At 26.2% G+C, this 18,672-nt stretch overlaps 1 protein-coding gene and 1 long non-coding RNA gene across 2 annotated transcripts; both read right to left on the bottom strand.

The window, feature by feature from the left end:
* Positions 1–601: 601 nt before the first annotated feature.
* Positions 602–5,319, bottom strand: LOC145750873 (uncharacterized). Its single transcript, XM_082566946.1, has 16 exons — positions 5,243–5,319; positions 4,690–4,866; positions 4,398–4,551; positions 4,201–4,310; positions 3,901–4,074; positions 3,395–3,592; positions 3,195–3,307; positions 2,995–3,108; positions 2,700–2,876; positions 2,463–2,594; positions 2,330–2,393; positions 2,130–2,238; positions 1,939–1,985; positions 1,622–1,689; positions 1,338–1,399; positions 602–1,245 (listed from the first exon to the last, which is right to left on the bottom strand). Exons 1-15 carry the CDS (start codon positions 5,307–5,309, stop codon positions 1,367–1,369), a joined length of 1,737 nt encoding a protein of 578 aa, XP_082423072.1. The 5' UTR covers positions 5,310–5,319; the 3' UTR covers positions 602–1,245; positions 1,338–1,366.
* Positions 5,320–11,503: 6,184 nt separating this feature from the next.
* Positions 11,504–13,111, bottom strand: LOC145751200 (uncharacterized). The gene is made up of 5 exons (XR_014283715.1): positions 13,004–13,111; positions 12,814–12,860; positions 12,497–12,564; positions 12,213–12,274; positions 11,504–12,120 (listed from the first exon to the last, which is right to left on the bottom strand). It is a non-coding gene; the product is annotated as an uncharacterized LOC145751200 (long non-coding RNA).
* Positions 13,112–18,672: the final 5,561 nt, after the last annotated feature.

Genomic DNA, 18,672 nt, shown 5'->3' with positions numbered 1-18,672 from the left:
ATGCGGCAAGACGAAAAGTTAGGACAAAAAAGTTTTTTCTAAAAATTTCTTACCTCCTTTACTTAAAGCTGAAATACATAAAATAATCAGTATTAAGACCAAAAGGCTATATATCGCCATTACAGTTACTTAAAATTTACCTTGTAATCAATAAAACAGAACTTAATTTTTTTTTATAATCAAAGTTTATATACTTATAAGCCGCAACAATAAAAATATACTTTAAACTTTATTAGACACATTCCTCACATTGGACTGCCTACATGAAATAAGTTTGTTTAATACAAAAAAATATATTTTTTTAAATAAGCACATATTTTAATTACTTGACTGCTTAAATAAGACTATACCTACAAAATATTATGCACAATTCCTAAAGAAAAGTAATTAAAATGAAAATCAGTTTAGCTCATGGCCTACTAAAATGAATTGTAAAGTAGAAAACTAAAATAAACGTTGGATTAATACAAAATATATTTTATACTGTTTAACAAACAAAAGACTTCAAAAACTTTCTTCTAATTGTGTTTATTTGATTCATCAATCTAAAAGTTTATGCAAAGAACAATTATTAGTCATGACCTTAAGAATAAAAGAAAGTTACATCATCAACAAAAGCTTGTATAAAATTAGAATTTTCGCAATAATGATAAACATAAAGATTGTTTACAAATTATTTTTACAATTTAAAATTAGAACCTAACAATTGGGTAAAATAAGTAGAGACAGCCATTTTGCGAAACATTAACAGCACAAAAGCTTTAAAGGAAATCTTGGTGTGTGTGGGTTATTAACATTTCCTGCTTAGGCTATTAAAGGTACAATCAACACTTACAGTTTTTTATACAATTTTATAAAAGACTTTAAATAGAAAGTTTTTTTCTTTCATACCACAACCACTTTAGTGTCTAGTAGGATAACAAAATTAAGTAAGGGGGTATTAAAATAAAAATAAAACCAAATTGTGGCTTTTTATTTATAATTATTCAATTTGACATACTTAGGCTATCAACAAAAATGTAACTACAAAAATTAAAAACACTATAACTGGCATAAATAAGTAAGTGATTAATTAATCAAATCAAAAAGAAAACAAATTCAAAATTAAGGGTTATTTTTATGAAATATTTTATATATTAAAATTATTTATTGAAAAATAAAGTGATTTTGGTTTTTAAGATATATATTTAACCATTTCCTTATACTAGGCGATTGTTAGACCAATCTGGTGATGTTAAAATTTTCCTAAATCAAAAAAACTAAATTCAAAAAAAAATTTATTTAAAAATTGTTCAAATATTTATTTAAAGTAATATTACAATGTAAAACTTTTATACCTATTCAGAAGTTTAAACTTGTTAAGTTATTACTTGAAGTGCTGGTTTTCATAAACAGAATTCTAAAAGAAAAATAAATAAATATAAAATGTATGTTAAAAGGTAAATATTTAACATTTTTATCAAGCAAAAATTTTTTTGCTTTCTTGAGTTTAAAATCACTCATGACAGTTGGTGGTAACCATTCTTTAATTTTTATTATACTTAAATTATAAACAAAAAACTTTTACTATTTTAATGTGAAGGACAATATTCAAATGCGTAACAATATAATATTTTTTAACCTGATTAACTGCTGTTGTGTTAACTACATTAGCATATGAAGGTTCTGCTAATGGTACAGAAGTAGCACCTGTAAATTAATACAAGTTTAATTAAAATAAAAAATGTAACCTGCACATGACTTAGGTCTTAACAGTACTAACTCTGTTAAAGTCAAAAATAAAATATAAGAAAAACAGTTAGTCAAATTAACAGATAAAACAACATAATAAAATGACTAAAGTAAATAAAAAAATCAAATGCAGTTATATTTAAAATAAATTACAGTCATTTAAAAAAATTATTTTGTTGCTTTGTTTAAACTTAATTAAATTCATACCAGGTCGTGCGGCAGTTCGAGGTGCTTCTTTTGTTAAAGTTGAAGACCTAATATTAAAAAAATAAATATCAAGTAATTTAAAAATTGTCCTTTTAATAATGACAATAATTTTCATCAATTTTTTACTTTCGTTTTAACAAAAAAAATATATATAAAAAAAATTTTCATTATTACAAGATAAGACATTTCACCTTTGTTTCCTTATCAATATAACCACAACCACAACAAGAATAATGAACACAAATACACCAACAACAGATCCAATTATATCCCCTTTACAGACATTTATTGGATGCATACCTAGACATGTTTAGAGGTAAGAGTATGTAATACTTTAATCTTCCATAACTAGGTTTAGCCAAAATAAAATAAAGTACAATACAATATAAACCTGGTTTACAAGTTCCATTTACATTTCCCCATTCTCCAAAACCCTCACAAGACCTTGCTCTTATCTAAAACAAATAAAATATTAGGAACAAATTGTATTTATAATAAACAAAATTAATTAAAATATAACTTACACTAAATGTAACAGTTGTGTTAGGATTGTAAACGTTGAGGGATATGTCAGTAAAATAAAAATTTTCCATTTCGTTTAATTTCTTAGAATCGAAAGTTCTTGCGTATTTTATATCATTACCACGACTTTCAATCTAAAAATATTATTTTATAAACTAAAATATATTTTCAAAATAAAAACACAAATAACTAAAACATTTATTTTCATTTAAAAAAGGTTAATATATTAAATGACTAGCCTCATATGAAGAAATGTCATCCACATAACTAGTTGGTATTGGCCACTTGATAATACAATTAGGTTGAGTTGAATCAACATAAGATGAAGTTATGACATCAGGAATTCCAAAACTGGTTGTAACACTTGAATTTAATGTAACTGATTGACTACCACAATTACTAAGTGTTACTGTTACCTACAAACAGTATAAAAGAATCAGATCATTTGTTACTTTAATATAAGGTTACATTAATTAAAAAAAATAACGAACAAAATAATAACATTTATTACTTAAAATTATATTTGAAGTTTACCTTTGCTATGTAGGTAGTTCTTGGTGTTAAGCCACTAACAACAGCATAAGATTGATTATAACTGTAGTGATTTGATAAAATTACACTCTGTGAGCCAGATACTAAAATATCCACCTAAAGTATTAAAATTTAAAACTATTATCTAGTGTTTCCAATTACAAATAAAATAAATTAACAACAAAGTTTTTTTACTAACTTACTTGTACATTTAAGGTCAAGTTAGAATAGATTGATTGAAGTGATAATAAATTTGTACTCCAGGTTACATTAATAGAGTTACCATCACATTGTACAGGGTTAGCTTGTGTGGTCACTACAATATATGCTTAAATTAACTTACCAACAATTTTATCTACAAATTTAAGTACTTTTTTATTTATAAGTTAAAAAGTTTATTTACATTGATATTGGCAGGCGAAGTTGTAAGTTTCTGTACAATTAATTGTAATTAAATTCCAAGAACCATTTTGATAATGAAATGCTGTGCACAAATTAGGAGTTTGTGGTAATGTAAAGAAGTTAACTGGAGTTTGATCAGGCCAAACCCAGTTGTTATTTGAATATTTTGCTCCAATTATTACATGAGTGTCTGGTATATCTAAAAAAAAATTAAATTGCAAAGTCAAAAAAATTTTTATTTAAACATTTCTTAAGAAAAATGTAATGCCATTAAAAAGATCAAAAACAAACAAATAATTTTTATAAAAAATATTTACTAACTTAGTTTCTTTACCAAAATGTTTCATTTTTACATAGGTTTGACCTAAATGTATAGCCTGAATACTCTTACATAATAAAAAACTAAAACTTTACAAAGACTAAAAAAATAGGAATTAACTTAGATACTAACTGATAGGCTTAATATTTGACATTATAAAATAATTATTTTTTTTTTTAACAGTTTACCTGGAATGAATATAGTTCCTACTAAGTGTACAAATCCTTCAATACCCAGACTTGAATCATCAGTTGCAGTTAACTTTGCAGAAAATGGTTGAGTATTTCTATATATAAGATATCTTACTAATAAACTTACATTATTGGGTGATGCAAAATATTGAAAGTCGAAAACAGTTTGCCCTGTATAAAAGAGATTTAAACTTTTTGCATATTTTATATCATTAACTATTTAATTTGTTATTTTGTTATTGACAAATAGTGTTTTGTTACCAGTTTAAAATTTTTTAAAAGTTAATATATATTTACCTAAAGCAGGCTCATCACCACAATGATCAGGTCTTTCCCTCACTGTTATATACCACCTTGTAAATCGGAATTGACAAAATATAAGAGGTTGTGTAAATCCTGGTCTTGAACTAGAAATTTAAGTTCTTTTTTTTGTAGATGTAGGAAAGTTAACATTTAAATTTTACTAAACCCTTTTAACTTTAAAAACACTAAACCTTTTATAAAGATCAACATAAGCAATATCTCCTAAACGACCAGCACTCATCCAACCATCTGTTTCTTCAGGTGATAAAGCATATCTGTATCCTCTACCCTGTTCAGTTGGTTTATTCTCCACTCTTTTGTAAAATATCCACACTCTTTGCAAACCTATCAATGTTAATTAAATTTATTTTACACATAATCATCCAATTTCTCTTTATTACATAATTGAATCCTATTTCTATAAAAGTAAAGGAAAGATCACAAATGTATTAGAAAGTAAGTAAGTTATGAGTTAAGACTTACCATTTCTGTATTTGTTGTTAATAAGATTAATAAAAAAATCATTTGTTTGTTGATCTCGAATGGAAGCCAAATTTCCACCATTTTCCTTACAAATATTCTCAGCATTTTCCACATCCAAATGATTGTCTGATAAACTGTAGACAATATCTCCAATTACATGTACACCGTCACTGCATGCTAAATAAATATATAACAATAATAAATATTTTAGTAGGTATATGACAACACAAAATCAATAATGACAAAAAAAGTAAGGTATATGACAACACAAAATCAATAATGACAAAAAAAGGGTTTTTGAGTTATCAAACAACTTATATTTATTTGAGATTTTTCTCAAAACCAACAATTATCACAATCTTTTTTACACTAGAAATTATTACAACCCTTTCAAACCAAGAATTATAACAGAGACAATGCAGTGCTAAGTTCTAATTATTCAAAAAAAATATAAGTAAAACAGCAAAAAAAAACATAAAAATACACTAAAATATTTAGTGTGAAATTGTAATATCAACTAACAATTGCAAAACTTATCATAAAAATTTGTTACCTCCCATACTTAAAGTTGAAATACATAAAATAATCAGCAATGAAGTTGAAATGTTATTTGTCATCATTTTAGTTACCATATAGCCTACGTAAAACAAAATATTTACTAAATCAACAAAAACATAGCTTTTTCTTATTATTATTAATTGAAAAGATTACATTCAACTTGCAGGCAACAATGAAAAATTATACTTTAAACTTTATTAGACACATTCCTTATATCAGCCCATCTTTATTACACAAGTTGGTTCAGTATAAAAGTAAAATATTTTGTTTAAATAACCCCCACACATATTTACTCACTTAAATAAGGCATTACCCACACAAAATTATGCATTAATCTCCCACCAATAACAAATTAGAAATAAAATAAGTTTTCCTTATAGCCTACCTAAAGAAAATCTATTGACATAAATAAATACTGGATAAATAAAAAAGTAGCCTATTAATAATGTTTAATCGTTTCATTAGTTTTGAATTTAATTTAAAAGACAATTCACAGTCATAGCTAATAGAAATATGACAGTTTGTATGACTGTGTTAAAACACACTTTTTTAAACAAACTACATTATCAACAAATGTTTGTAAAAGATCACAAATTACGCAAAAATGAATAAGAAACAATTTAATAAACCATAACTAAGTAAGTCATTAACTAATCATCACTAACCAAAAAATAAAAAAAATAAACTTTAAAATCAAGGTCAGCATTTTTTATTATTATAAAAATATTTAATATATTATTAAAAAGAAAATTTAGTACAAATCTGGAAAAATACATATAGTTAATCCCATTTACTACACGATTGTTTAACCTTGTTAAAGTTTTGTTAAAGTTTTGTTAAAGTTTTGTTAAAGTTTTGTTAAAGTTTTTAAAGTTAAAGTTTTGTTAAAGTTTTTGTTAAAGTTAAAGTTTAAGTTTTAAAGTTTTTTGTTAAAGTTTTTTGTTAAAGTTTTTTGTTTTTTGTTTTGTTGTTAAAGTTTTTGTTAAAGTTTTGTTAAAGTTTTTTAAAACTTGTTAAAGTTTTGCAAAAACACAAAAATCAAAGTCATATATTTACACCATACAAATATTTATCAAATAAAAATTCAAATATTTATTTAAAGTAATATTATAATGTAAAAATTGAATACCTACTTATGAGGTTAAACTCCTGGACCTATTATTTGAGGTACTAGTTTTCATAAATAGAATTCTAAAACAAGAAATAATATAAAACGTATATTAAAAGGTGAAAGTTTAACAGTTTTATTAAACTTTTGATGTTTCTTAAGTTTAAAAATAACTAATGATGTTAGGAATTTTAAGTCCTCTTTCTTTATTTTAAATACAAAAAATTAGGCACAGTTAAGGTAAAAGCCAACATTTATACGTGTAACAATAACCTTTTTTGATTATAATTTTAAGTTAACCTGATTAACTGATGATGTGTTAACTACATTAGCATATGAGGATTCTGCTTCTGGTACAGAAGCAGCACCTGTAAATTGTTACAAGTTTAATTATTTATAATAAAATTTGTAACCTGCACTTGTAATAATTTAAAGCATTAGTGATTAACAATAAGTGTACTAGAAACAAATCAAGTGGATTTAAATTTAAATAAACTTAGAATTAATTTGATAAAAATCAAAACTATTTAGTTAATTTGGTTTAACTTAATTAATTTTGTACCAGATCGTGCAGCTGTTCGTGGTGCTTTTTTTGATGATGTTAAAGGTCTAAAATTTATAAAGAATTAAACATTATTAAAATTTTGTTTTATTTATTTTTCTTATAAAATTTTTAATTTATAACAACATAAATTTTTACCTAATTTTCCTTATTAATATAATAACCACCACAACAAAAATTATCAACACAACTACACCAACAACTGATCCAATTATAGCTCCCTGAGGAATAGTGTTTCGAGACTGATAACCGTTTACACCTAAAACATATATATGTTTTGGCATGCTTTGTTTTAAAAACAAATATAAGAATATATATGTTAGAATTTAGTATATTACGTTACAAAAATTAGCAAATAAAAAAAAAACGACAAAAAAAACAAGTAAACCTGTTTCTGTTACTTTAATTGGTGAAACACAAGTTCCATTTACATTTTTCCATTCTCCAAAACCCTCACAAGAACTTGCTCTTATCTAAAAAATCATTTTATACAAAAATAAAACTTCTTCTAAATATATTGTATTAAAAAAAAAGTTTGTTCTAAATTTAAAAACAATTACCCTAAACGAAACAGTTTTGTTATAAATATAAACATCTAAAGGTATTTCCATAAAGTGTTCATTTTCCATTGTAGTTAATGAGCTGGAATTAATCGTAATCAATGATGTATTTGTGTTGCTTTGACCTTCAATCTAAACCAAATAAAATTTTTAAGAAAAATTTTTGACGTTGACTCTTTAAATTTTAGGATGTTAATAATAAACATCTAGTCGACCTAAACATAGAGTAACATTAGTTACTCTGACCCAGTCCCAAGTTGCCTTTTATGAGTTTGAGATTTTTTTAATTATATTGCCCGGTAATTATGCTGCTGATTAAGTGCTGGCTCAGTAGGAGTTTATATTGATTATATCGCCTGACTCAAGGGCACCACAGTATAAGAGCAGTGCGGATTAAACCCACATCATGGTAGTGTAGCAAGTGTTCTTACCAATACACAACGCTGCCGGCTATTTATAACTTTACCTCAAATAAAAGAATGTCATCCACATAACTAGTTGGTATTGGCCACTTAATTACACAATTAGGTTGAGTTGAATCAACATAAGATGAAGTTATGACTTCAGGAATTCCAAAGCTGGTTGTAACACTTGAATTTGATGTCACTGATTGACTACCACAATTACCCAGTGTTACTGTCACCTAATGCAAAAAAAACTTTAAAAACTAAAAAGAAAACTATATTTTGTTTAAATATAAACTGTCATTCGATAAATGTTTCTTTTTTTAATTCTAATTTGTAAAAAACATAAAACAGTGTTTAAATCTTACCCTTGCTATGTAGGTAGTTCTTGGTGTTAAACCTCCTAAAACAGTATTAAATTGGTCATAATCGAATGGGTTTATAGCTAGTATCCTCCCAGACACTATAATTTCAACCTGTAAAAAAATTTAAAACAAAATCGATGTATTTTTTTTAAATTTCACATAAACAATAAACATTGCAACATAAAGTAATCATAAATTTTAAAATCTTACTTTTGTTATTAAGTTCAAGTTAGAATAAATTAATTGAAGTGATAATAAATGTGTACTCCAGGTTACATTAATAGAGGTACCATTACATTGTACAGGGTAAGCTTGTGTAGTCACTAAATGTCAAAAGACAATTTTATTACAAACATAACATAAAAAAAATCTCTTATTACAAACATATAACAAAGATTACTGAATGATAAATATATATAAAAGTTTAACAAAAAACAATTAAATAGTGAGTCCAGTGTTTAATAAAACTTTTAAATAATATTTAACAAAAATTTACATTGAAATTGGCAGGCAAAGTTGTATGTTTCTGTACAGTTAATTGGTATTAAATTCCAAGTCTTATTTTGATAATGAAATGCTGTGCACAAATTAGAAGGAGTTTGTGGTAATGTAAAGAAGTTAACTGGAGTTTGATCAGGCCAAACCCAGTTGTTATCTGAATACTTTGCTCCAATAACTACATGAGTATCTGGTATATCTAAAAAAAGAAAATCAACAAATGTTAAATATATAGGTGATTGCACAAAGTGGCCATTATTGTCATAATATTACAGTATTCACAAACAATGCAAAACAGTACTTACGAAATCCACAAATTAATTTACCTTACTGAAATTTAGTTATGTTATGATAAGGCTGTCTATTCCTATTATCAGAAATACAGATTTTTTAAAAACCGGCAGCGTGGTGTAGTGGTAAGAACACTTGCTACACCACCATGAGGTCGTGAGTTCAATCCCCACTGGTCTCATGCTGTAGCGTCCTTGAGTAAGGCGCTATAAACGGTATGAACTCCTGCTGAGCCAGCACTTAATCAGCAGCATAATTACTGGACAATTATAATCTATAATATCCCAAACTGCCACCGGCAACTCGAGACTGGGACGAAGTAACTGATGTTACTCTATGTTTAAGTCGCATATCGACTTTTGCACATCGAGGATAAAGATATATAAAAAAAAATAAATAAATAAAAAAAACAAAAAGTTTATATGCTACATATATGAAAAAAAAATTTAGCAATTAAATATCCGAAAAAAAAACAACAAAACAGACCTAAGGGATTTGTAATTATTAACAAAAATCTTGTAGCTTAGTAGGTAAAAAATGCATTTTAAAACACAAAATTTAAAACAATATTACCTGGAACATACATAATCCCTTCCAAATTTGTAAAGCCGGCAACACCAGGATTTCTATCATCAGTGGCAGTTAACTTGGTGGAATAAGGTTGACTGGTTCTTCCCAAACGATATCTTAATAATGAGCTGACATTATTGGTAGATCCAAAAAGTTGGAAGTCAATAACGGTTCGTCCTGTGTATAAAAATACAATTCCGTTTTATATTTAATATGATATTAACAGATATTGTTTCATTGACTGTTTAAAATTGTTTATCTAAAAAAATATTTTGTATTTACTACCCAAAATCAACAAACTAAAATTGCTTAAAACTACCTTTAACATTTTAAAAATTGTAACAGGCTATATACTTACCTACACCAGCTTCAGTATGACAATTATGTGGTAATCCCACATTTATCCCCCATCTTTCAAACTGAAAATGGCAAAATGTAAAAGGTTGTGTAAATCCTGGTCTTGAACTAGAAATTTAAGTTCTTTTTTTATTTTAGTAGATGTAAGAAAGAAACATTTTTAGTGTTGTATAGTCTATTATGTTATAAACCTTTTATAAAGATCAACATTAGCAATATCTCCCAAACGTCTAGCACTCATCCAACCATTTATTTCTTCAGGTAATAAAGCATATCTGTATGCTCTGCCTATATTACCTTTATGGTTAACTTGCTTGTAAAATATCCACACCCTTTGCAAACCTATCACAAAATTTATCATAATTTTTTGCATTTTATAATCTTAGTGGCATTGTAAACTAATTATTTAATAAACAATATTATGACAATCACAAAAATAAAATTTTTATTAAAAGTAATAGATAATTTTCCAATATATTGCCCCTTTTAAAGCTATTATTACAGTTACTTGACACAATAATGTTATCTTTACTGTTTTAAATACAAAAAAGGTAGCAGATTTGTTAAAAAGAAATTATATTTCTGTTGTCTGTTAATTATAATTAGTGATGCACACATCATAATAAAAACATTTATCTAAAGTTTAATATTTGTCTACGTAGTGACTTACCATCATCCCTATATTTGTTGTTAATAAGATTAATAATCAAATCATTTGTTTGTTGATCTTGGATTGAAGCCAAATTTCTACCATTTTCCCCACAAAACTTCTCAGCATTTTCCACATTAAGTTGATTGTCTGATAAACTGTATATAGTATCTTCAATTCCAATTGTGCCGTCACTGCAGCTAAATAAACATTAACACAATATGATAGGTTATTAATGTAAAGGTTTGTTTTGTAATTACAGGTATGCGGCAAGACGAAAAGTTAGGACAAAAAAGTTTTTTCTAAAAATTTCTTACCTCCTTTACTTAAAGCTGAAATACATAAAATAATCAGTATTAAGACCAAAAGGCTATATATCGCCATTACAGTTACTTAAAATTTACCTTGTAATCAATAAAACAGAACTTAATTTTTTTTTATAATCAAAGTTTATATACTTATAAGCCGCAACAATAAAAATATACTTTAAACTTTATTAGACACATTCCTCACATTGGACTGCCTACATGAAATAAGTTTGTTTAATACAAAAAAATATATTTTTTTAAATAAGCACATATTTTAATTACTTGACTGCTTAAATAAGACTATACCTACAAAATATTATGCACAATTCCTAAAGAAAAGTAATTAAAATGAAAATCAGTTTAGCTCATGGCCTACTAAAATGAATTGTAAAGTAGAAAACTAAAATAAACGTTGGATTAATACAAAATATATTTTATACTGTTTAACAAACAAAAGACTTCAAAAACTTTCTTCTAATTGTGTTTATTTGATTCATCAATCTAAAAGTTTATGCAAAGAACAATTATTAGTCATGACCTTAAGAATAAAAGAAAGTTACATCATCAACAAAAGCTTGTATAAAATTAGAATTTTCGCAATAATGATAAACATAAAGATTGTTTACAAATTATTTTTACAATTTAAAATTAGAACCTAACAATTGGGTAAAATAAGTAGAGACAGCCATTTTGCGAAACATTAACAGCACAAAAGCTTTAAAGGAAATCTTGGTGTGTGTGGGTTATTAACATTTCCTGCTTGGGCTATTAAAGGTACAATCAACACTTACAGTTTTTTATACAATTTTATAAAAGACTTTAAATAGAAAGTTTTTTTCTTTCATACCACAACCACTTTAGTGTCTAGTAGGATAACAAAATTAAGTAAGGGGGTATTAAAATAAAAATAAAACCAAATTGTGGCTTTTTATTTATAATTATTCAATTTGACATACTTAGGCTATCAACAAAAATGTAACTACAAAAATTAAAAACACTATAACTGGCATAAATAAGTAAGTGATTAATTAATCAAATCAAAAAGAAAACAAATTCAAAATTAAGGGTTATTTTTATGAAATATTTTATATATTAAAATTATTTATTGAAAAATAAAGTGATTTTGGTTTTTAAGATATATATTTAACCATTTCCTTATACTAGGCGATTGTTAGACCAATCTGGTGATGTTAAAATTTTCCTAAATCAAAAAAACTAAATTCAAAAAAAAATTTATTTAAAAATTGTTCAAATATTTATTTAAAGTAATATTACAATGTAAAACTTTTATACCTATTCAGAAGTTTAAACTTGTTAAGTTATTACTTGAAGTGCTGGTTTTCATAAACAGAATTCTAAAAGAAAAATAAATAAATATAAAATGTATGTTAAAAGGTAAATATTTAACATTTTTATCAAGCAAAAATTTTTTTGCTTTCTTGAGTTTAAAATCACTCATGACAGTTGGTGGTAACCATTCTTTAATTTTTATTATACTTAAATTATAAACAAAAAACTTTTACTATTTTAATGTGAAGGACAATATTCAAATGCGTAACAATATAATATTTTTTAACCTGAATCACTGCTGTTGTGTTAATTACATTAGCATATGAAGGTTCTGCTAATGGTACAGAAGCAGCACCTGTAAATTAATACATATTTAATTAAAATAAAAAATGTAACCTGCACATGATTTAGGTCTTAACAGTACTAACTCTGTTAAAATCAAAAATAAAATATAAGAAAAACAGTTAGTCAAATTAACAGATAAAACAACATAATAAAATGACTAAAGTGGATAAAAAGATCAAATGCAGTTATATTTAAAATAAATTACAGTCATTTAAAAAAATTATTTTGTTGTTTTGTCTAAACTTAATTAAATTCATACCAGGTCATGCGGCAGTTCGAGGTGCTTCTTTTGTTAAAGTTGAAGACCTAATATTAAAAAATAAATATCAAGTAATTTAAAAATTGTCCTTTTAATAATGACAATAATTTTCATCAATTTTTTACTTTCGTTTTAACAAAAAAAATATATATAAAAAAAATTTTCATTATTACAAGATAAGACATTTTACCTTTGTTTCCTTATCAATATAACCACAACCACAACAAGAATAATAAACACAAATACACCAACAACAGATCCAATTATATCCCCTTTATAGACATTTATTGGATGCATACCTAGACATGATTAGAGATAAGAGTATGTAATACTTTAATCTTCCATAACTAGGTTTAGCCAAAAAAAATACAATAATATATAAACCTGGTTTACAAGTTCCATTTACATTTCCCCATTCTCCAAAACCCTTACAATATCTTGCTCTTATCTAAAACAAATAAAATATTAGAGACAAATTGTATTTATAATAAAAAAATTCAATTCACTAAAATATAACTTACACGAAATGTAACAGTTGAGTTAGGATTGAAAATATTGAGGGGTATGCCAGTAGAATAAAAATTTTCCATTTTGTTTAATTTCTTAGAATCAAAACTTCTCGCGTATTTTATATCATTACCACGACTTTCAATCTAAAAATAATAATTTATAAACTAAAATATATTGTCAAAATAAAAACACAAAAAACTAAAACATTTATTTTCATTTAAAAAAGGTTAATATATTAAATGACTGACCTCATATAATAAAATGTCATCCACATAACTAGTTGGTATTGGCCACTTAATAATACAATGAGGTTGAGTTGAATCAACATAAGATGAAGTTATAACATCAGGAATTCCTAAACTGGTTGTAACACTTGAATATGATGTTACTGATTGGCTACCACAATTACCTAGTGTTACTGTTACCTACAAACAATATACAAGAATATATACAATAATAAATTTATTACTTAAATTTATGTTTAATGTTTACCCTTGTTATGTAGGTAGTTCTAGATGTTAAGCCAGTAACAACAGCATAAGATTGGTAATAACTGTATTGATTTGATAAAATTACACTCTGTGAGCCAGAAAATAAAATATCCACCTAAAGTATTATCAAAGTTGAAACTATTATCTAGTGTTTCCAATTGCGAATAAAATGAATTAACAACAACAATTTTTTACTAGCTTACTTGTACATTTAAGGTCAAGTTAGAATAGATTGATTGAAGTGTTAATAAATTTATACTCCAGGTTACATTAATAGAGTTACCATCACATTCTACAGGGTAAGCTTGTGTGGTCACTAAAATATAAGTTTAAATTAAATTATCAACAATATTATTAAGAAATTCGAATATTTTTTTATTTATAAGTTAAAAAATTTATTTACATTGATACTGGCAGGCAAAGTTGTATGTTTCTGTACAGTTTATTGGTATTAGATTCCAAGAACCATTTTCATAATGAAATGCTGTGCACAGATTAAAAGGAGTTTGTGGTAATGTAAAGAAGTTAACTGGAGTTTGATCAGGCCAAAACCAGTTGTTATTTAAATATTTTGCTCCAATTATAACTCGAGTGTCCGGTATATCTATGGTAATTTAAATTGTAATGTCAAAGTTTTTTTATTCAAAAATTTTAGGCAAAAAGTTTTGTCATTTAAAAATGCATTAACATACAAATGTGCTTGAAAAGAATAATTACTAACTCATAATTAAAGTAAAATAATTAAAGGAACTTAATTAGCTACCATGTGATACACTTAATATTTGACATTATAAATTAAAATAAATTATTAATATAGTTTTTAACAACACTTATCACCTGGAACAAAGGTAGTTCCTTGTAACACCACAAATCCTTCAATACCAAGACTTGAATAATCAGTGGCAGTTAACCTGGTGGAATAAGGTTGACTTTCTCTATTTAAAAGATATCTTACCAATGAACTAACATTATTTCGGGATCCAAAATATTGAAAGTCAAAAACAGTTCGTCCTGTACATACAGATTTAAATTTATAATATATTTATTATTTTAAATTGTTATTGTGATGTTTTTGCCTGTTAAGTATTGTTTATCCACAAAATATTGCGTATTTACTACAAAAAAAATGCAAAAATATGAATTTTAATTTAGTTCACTTTTAACATTTAAAAATTATTTTATATATAGATTTACCCTCAGCAGGGACATCACCACAATGATCCGGTCTGGGTCCCACAGTTATACTCTACCTTGTTTTTCGAAATTGACAAAATATAAGAGGTTGTGTAAATCCTGGTCTTGAACTAAAATTTAATAAGCTTATTTGCAAAACAGTTTGATATATTTAATTCTATTTATTAAAATTCCGAATCACAGTTATTATTTAATACTATTATTAACCACCACAGCCAGTTACAAACCTATTATAAAGATCAACATAAGCAATATCTCCCAAACGTCCAGCACTCATCCAACCATTTATTTCTTCAGGTGATAAAGCATATCTGTATCCTCGACCATAATTAGTTCCACTTTTTACTCTTTTGTAAAATATCCACACTCTTTGCAAACCTATAAGTAAAATAAAATTTGTACATAATAAAATGCAAGAACTATTATCAAAGTACACTTATTATTAAGTAATAAGAATTTTAAAGTTGATCATTACTATTTTAAAGATCACAAAATATTATTAGTTATTATTACATAAAAAAGTTATAATTTACAATAAATGAGTGCAAACTGTTAAGTTTACATAAATTCGAACTTACCATTTCTATATTTGTTGTTAAGAAAATTGACAATAAAATCATTTGTTTGTTGATCTCGGATTAAAGCCAAATTTCCACCATTTTCTTGACAAAAATTTTCAGCATTTTTCACATTAAGTTGATTGTCTGATAAACTGTATATAGTATCCCCAAATCCAACTACGTTGTCACTACAAGCTTAATTAATATATATAATAATTATTAATTTTTTTCTTTAATTATAATAGATAACTTTTATAAATTTTGTTACATCGCAAAGAGAAATAATAAAAAAAAGAGTCGAAATCTTTATCACCACGTGCTTTAAATGAGGGGAACCTCCCCAAATTAATAGTTTTTTTTAAATTGAATATTATTATATAAGTATATAAAATCATAATAAACTGAAAATAAACAAAGATAGTTGAGCCCTTAACTAATTTTTCGTGCAAGTTATTTATAAAAAAAAACGTGTATAAAAAAATGTGTATAAAAAAATTAATTTCTTTTGTAGGAGTTCGTTTTTTATTGCCAATGCATAAAAACACTACAAAAGTAGAATCTACTACAAAGGTATACAAACCTACCTCCTTTACTACACGTTGAAATACAAAAAAGAATTAGCATATAGACCCAAAGACGATCCAACAAAGTCATAGCAAGGTTAATACGATTTCAAGATATCTAATAAAACTGCTATAACTTTAGTTAACACATAATTTCTAATAAAAATAATATGTCTTATTAGTGACAGCAAAGAAAAATAACACGCATTAGCCACACTTTAACAAATGACGCAAAAATAAAAATTGTCTTTACAATTAGTAACGAGAAGGTAAAATTGATATAAGGTAGCAAATAAAGCCTTGTCAAAAAACGATAACGAACATTAGTAAACCCACCTAATTATATTTTGTTTTTACAACCACCTTTACACCTAAAATGCAGGTTCGTAAGATAACGCAACAAATATTGATACGAAGGAAATGCTATTTAGCGGAAAATATTTTTTGCTTTCGCTTTAAACTTAAGTAAAAATAAAAACCAAAACTTGTGCACAAATACGTAGAAAATAAAAGGCGTCAAGAAAAAAACTAAAGCCTTAAACTTTTTTTAGCAAAGATCATATTTATTTTAAAAAAAGTGTTATTTACATAAATTCTTCACGGCGCGCAATTTGTTCATCTTTAACCTATGCAAATATTATATTTACACAACCCTTATTTTAATAGACGCCTTTACTGGTATTTAAACGCTATTTAAAAGTTGTGATAATATACAATTTAACATCTTATAAAATTAAATAATAAATACTTTGCGTAATCTATGCATGGCCTAATGAGGCTTGCAACTTTAAGTGATTTTTCATTAAAGTTAATACAAAAGACAACGAAGGACTTAATACAAAAGACAATGAGTGACTAACAGAGTCTAACAATAGTTGCAGGATATAAAAATTCTAAGAACTAAGTATTCGTGCACTTGCGTTGGTCTTGTTAAATTCTCCTAAAGGGGGTTTAATATTGTTCCACAAAAACATAACACCAAACCTTTAAAATTAAATAAGGTTAGCCTGAACGCAGGCTCCACTATCAGAAATTATACTCGCGCAAATCTTAATCGTTAAAAATTCGTAATGGTTTATGTATTAAAACACGCGATTGCAGTGTTTTGTTGTTGAATGTCTTACTATTTCGGATGACATTTAAACGATACATATATGAATGGCGGTTTTATGTACAATTTTTTAAACGTAATATTGCTGGATAATGATTAGTATCTGCTTTAAATAACGAAAAGTGGTTTAACTGAATAAACATTTTCTAATTCAACCCTGTACGTTAAAACAACAGCAAATTAGCTACTGATTTAAGACCACGCTACAACATGACATTAAACATTTAAAACGTAATAAGAGTTAACGCGAAAGCAGACCCCACTAACAAAAATTATACAACTCTTTATCCACATTTGGGGGAATCGCAGAGCTATACAATTTAACAACTTTTAAAAAAAATATCTTTAGGCAACCAACCTTAATTTTGAAATAATAAATAACTTGCGTAATCTATGCACGGCCTGAGAAGGCTTGCAACTTAAAGTCATTCATCATTTGTAAAGTTAATACAAAAAAACAATAAGGAACAAATAGAATATAACAATAGTTGATATAAGAATTTTATAAACAAAGTATTCATGTAGTTGCTTGTGAATTACTAATTTTTCCTAATTAGGGTTTAAAAGTACAACATTTTTCTCAAAATAAATAAACAATTAAATCATAAAAGCTAATTAAAACAGCAAAAGTAATTAAATTAAAAGCCAATGTTTTGAAAAAATACAAAGATTTAAAAAAGACTAATGCTTGGTAAGTTGATGTTGTTAAAACATATAAAATATTTTGTTAAAACGTAAGCTAATTAACCCCAACTGCCTAAATATGGCTTTAACAACACAAAAAATACCCTCATCACCCACTACTAAACAGTATAATTAGTGTAATACAGTCAGTTTTATACTTTTTATACTTTTATATTCTATATTTTATACTTTTATATTCTATTTTTATACTTTTATATTCTATCCAGTAGGCGAAATTTCAATATCATTCGTAGTTGCCGTATGTTTCAAAGGTTTAAAGATATTGAGAAACGTAGCAAACGTAGTAATAGATGGAATTTTATGTTTTAAAACTATGTTTTTAACTCGATTGTTGATAACATCAAGCAAAACCCAATATTGGTGGGGTGGTCATTACTCCAAGTGGTCAAAGTCAAATGATTTATCGAAGTCCGGTAGTGCGGCGAACCGGTCATGGCGTCGGACTACGAGCCGAAGGGTTTCGGGTTCGAGCCGCACCAACGTCGCACTATTCGCCCTTGAGCCCGGCGTTTACGGATAGCTCAAAACACGTCATAACAGCACGCTCTTCCACAATAAAAAACCGTGTTAATAGCATTCTGTGAAACCATATACCAAAACAACTCAGCAGTGTCATCTTGTGGATTTTTTGCAGCAACAAACTTTCTCACAATATTATTTTACCTAACTACTCAATATACTTTTTAGAACTTAATTCTTAATTTAAAAAAGATTTTAAAATAATG

The sequence above is a fragment of the Corella eumyota genome, chromosome 4 (genome assembly GCF_963082875.1).
Source record: "Corella eumyota chromosome 4, kaCorEumy4.1, whole genome shotgun sequence".
NCBI classification, from domain to species: domain Eukaryota; kingdom Metazoa; phylum Chordata; class Ascidiacea; order Phlebobranchia; family Corellidae; genus Corella; species Corella eumyota.
This window is presented reverse-complemented; position numbering and strand designations above follow the sequence as displayed.

What these genes read in the sequence shown, in the direction of transcription:
- LOC145750873 (XM_082566946.1), bottom strand. Translation starts at nt 5,309, where the DNA reads ATGATGACAAATAACATTTCAACTTCATTGCTGATTATTTTATGTATT. An exon ending in ACTTGACCTTAAATGTACAA is followed by an intron (nt 3,109 to 3,194) that starts GTAAGTTAGTAA and finishes TTAATACTTTAG; the next exon opens with GTGGATATTTTAGTATCTGG. An exon ending in TCGAACTGCCGCACGACCTG is followed by an intron (nt 1,690 to 1,938) that starts GTATGAATTTAA and finishes ATTAATTTACAG; the next exon opens with GTGCTACTTCTGTACCATTA.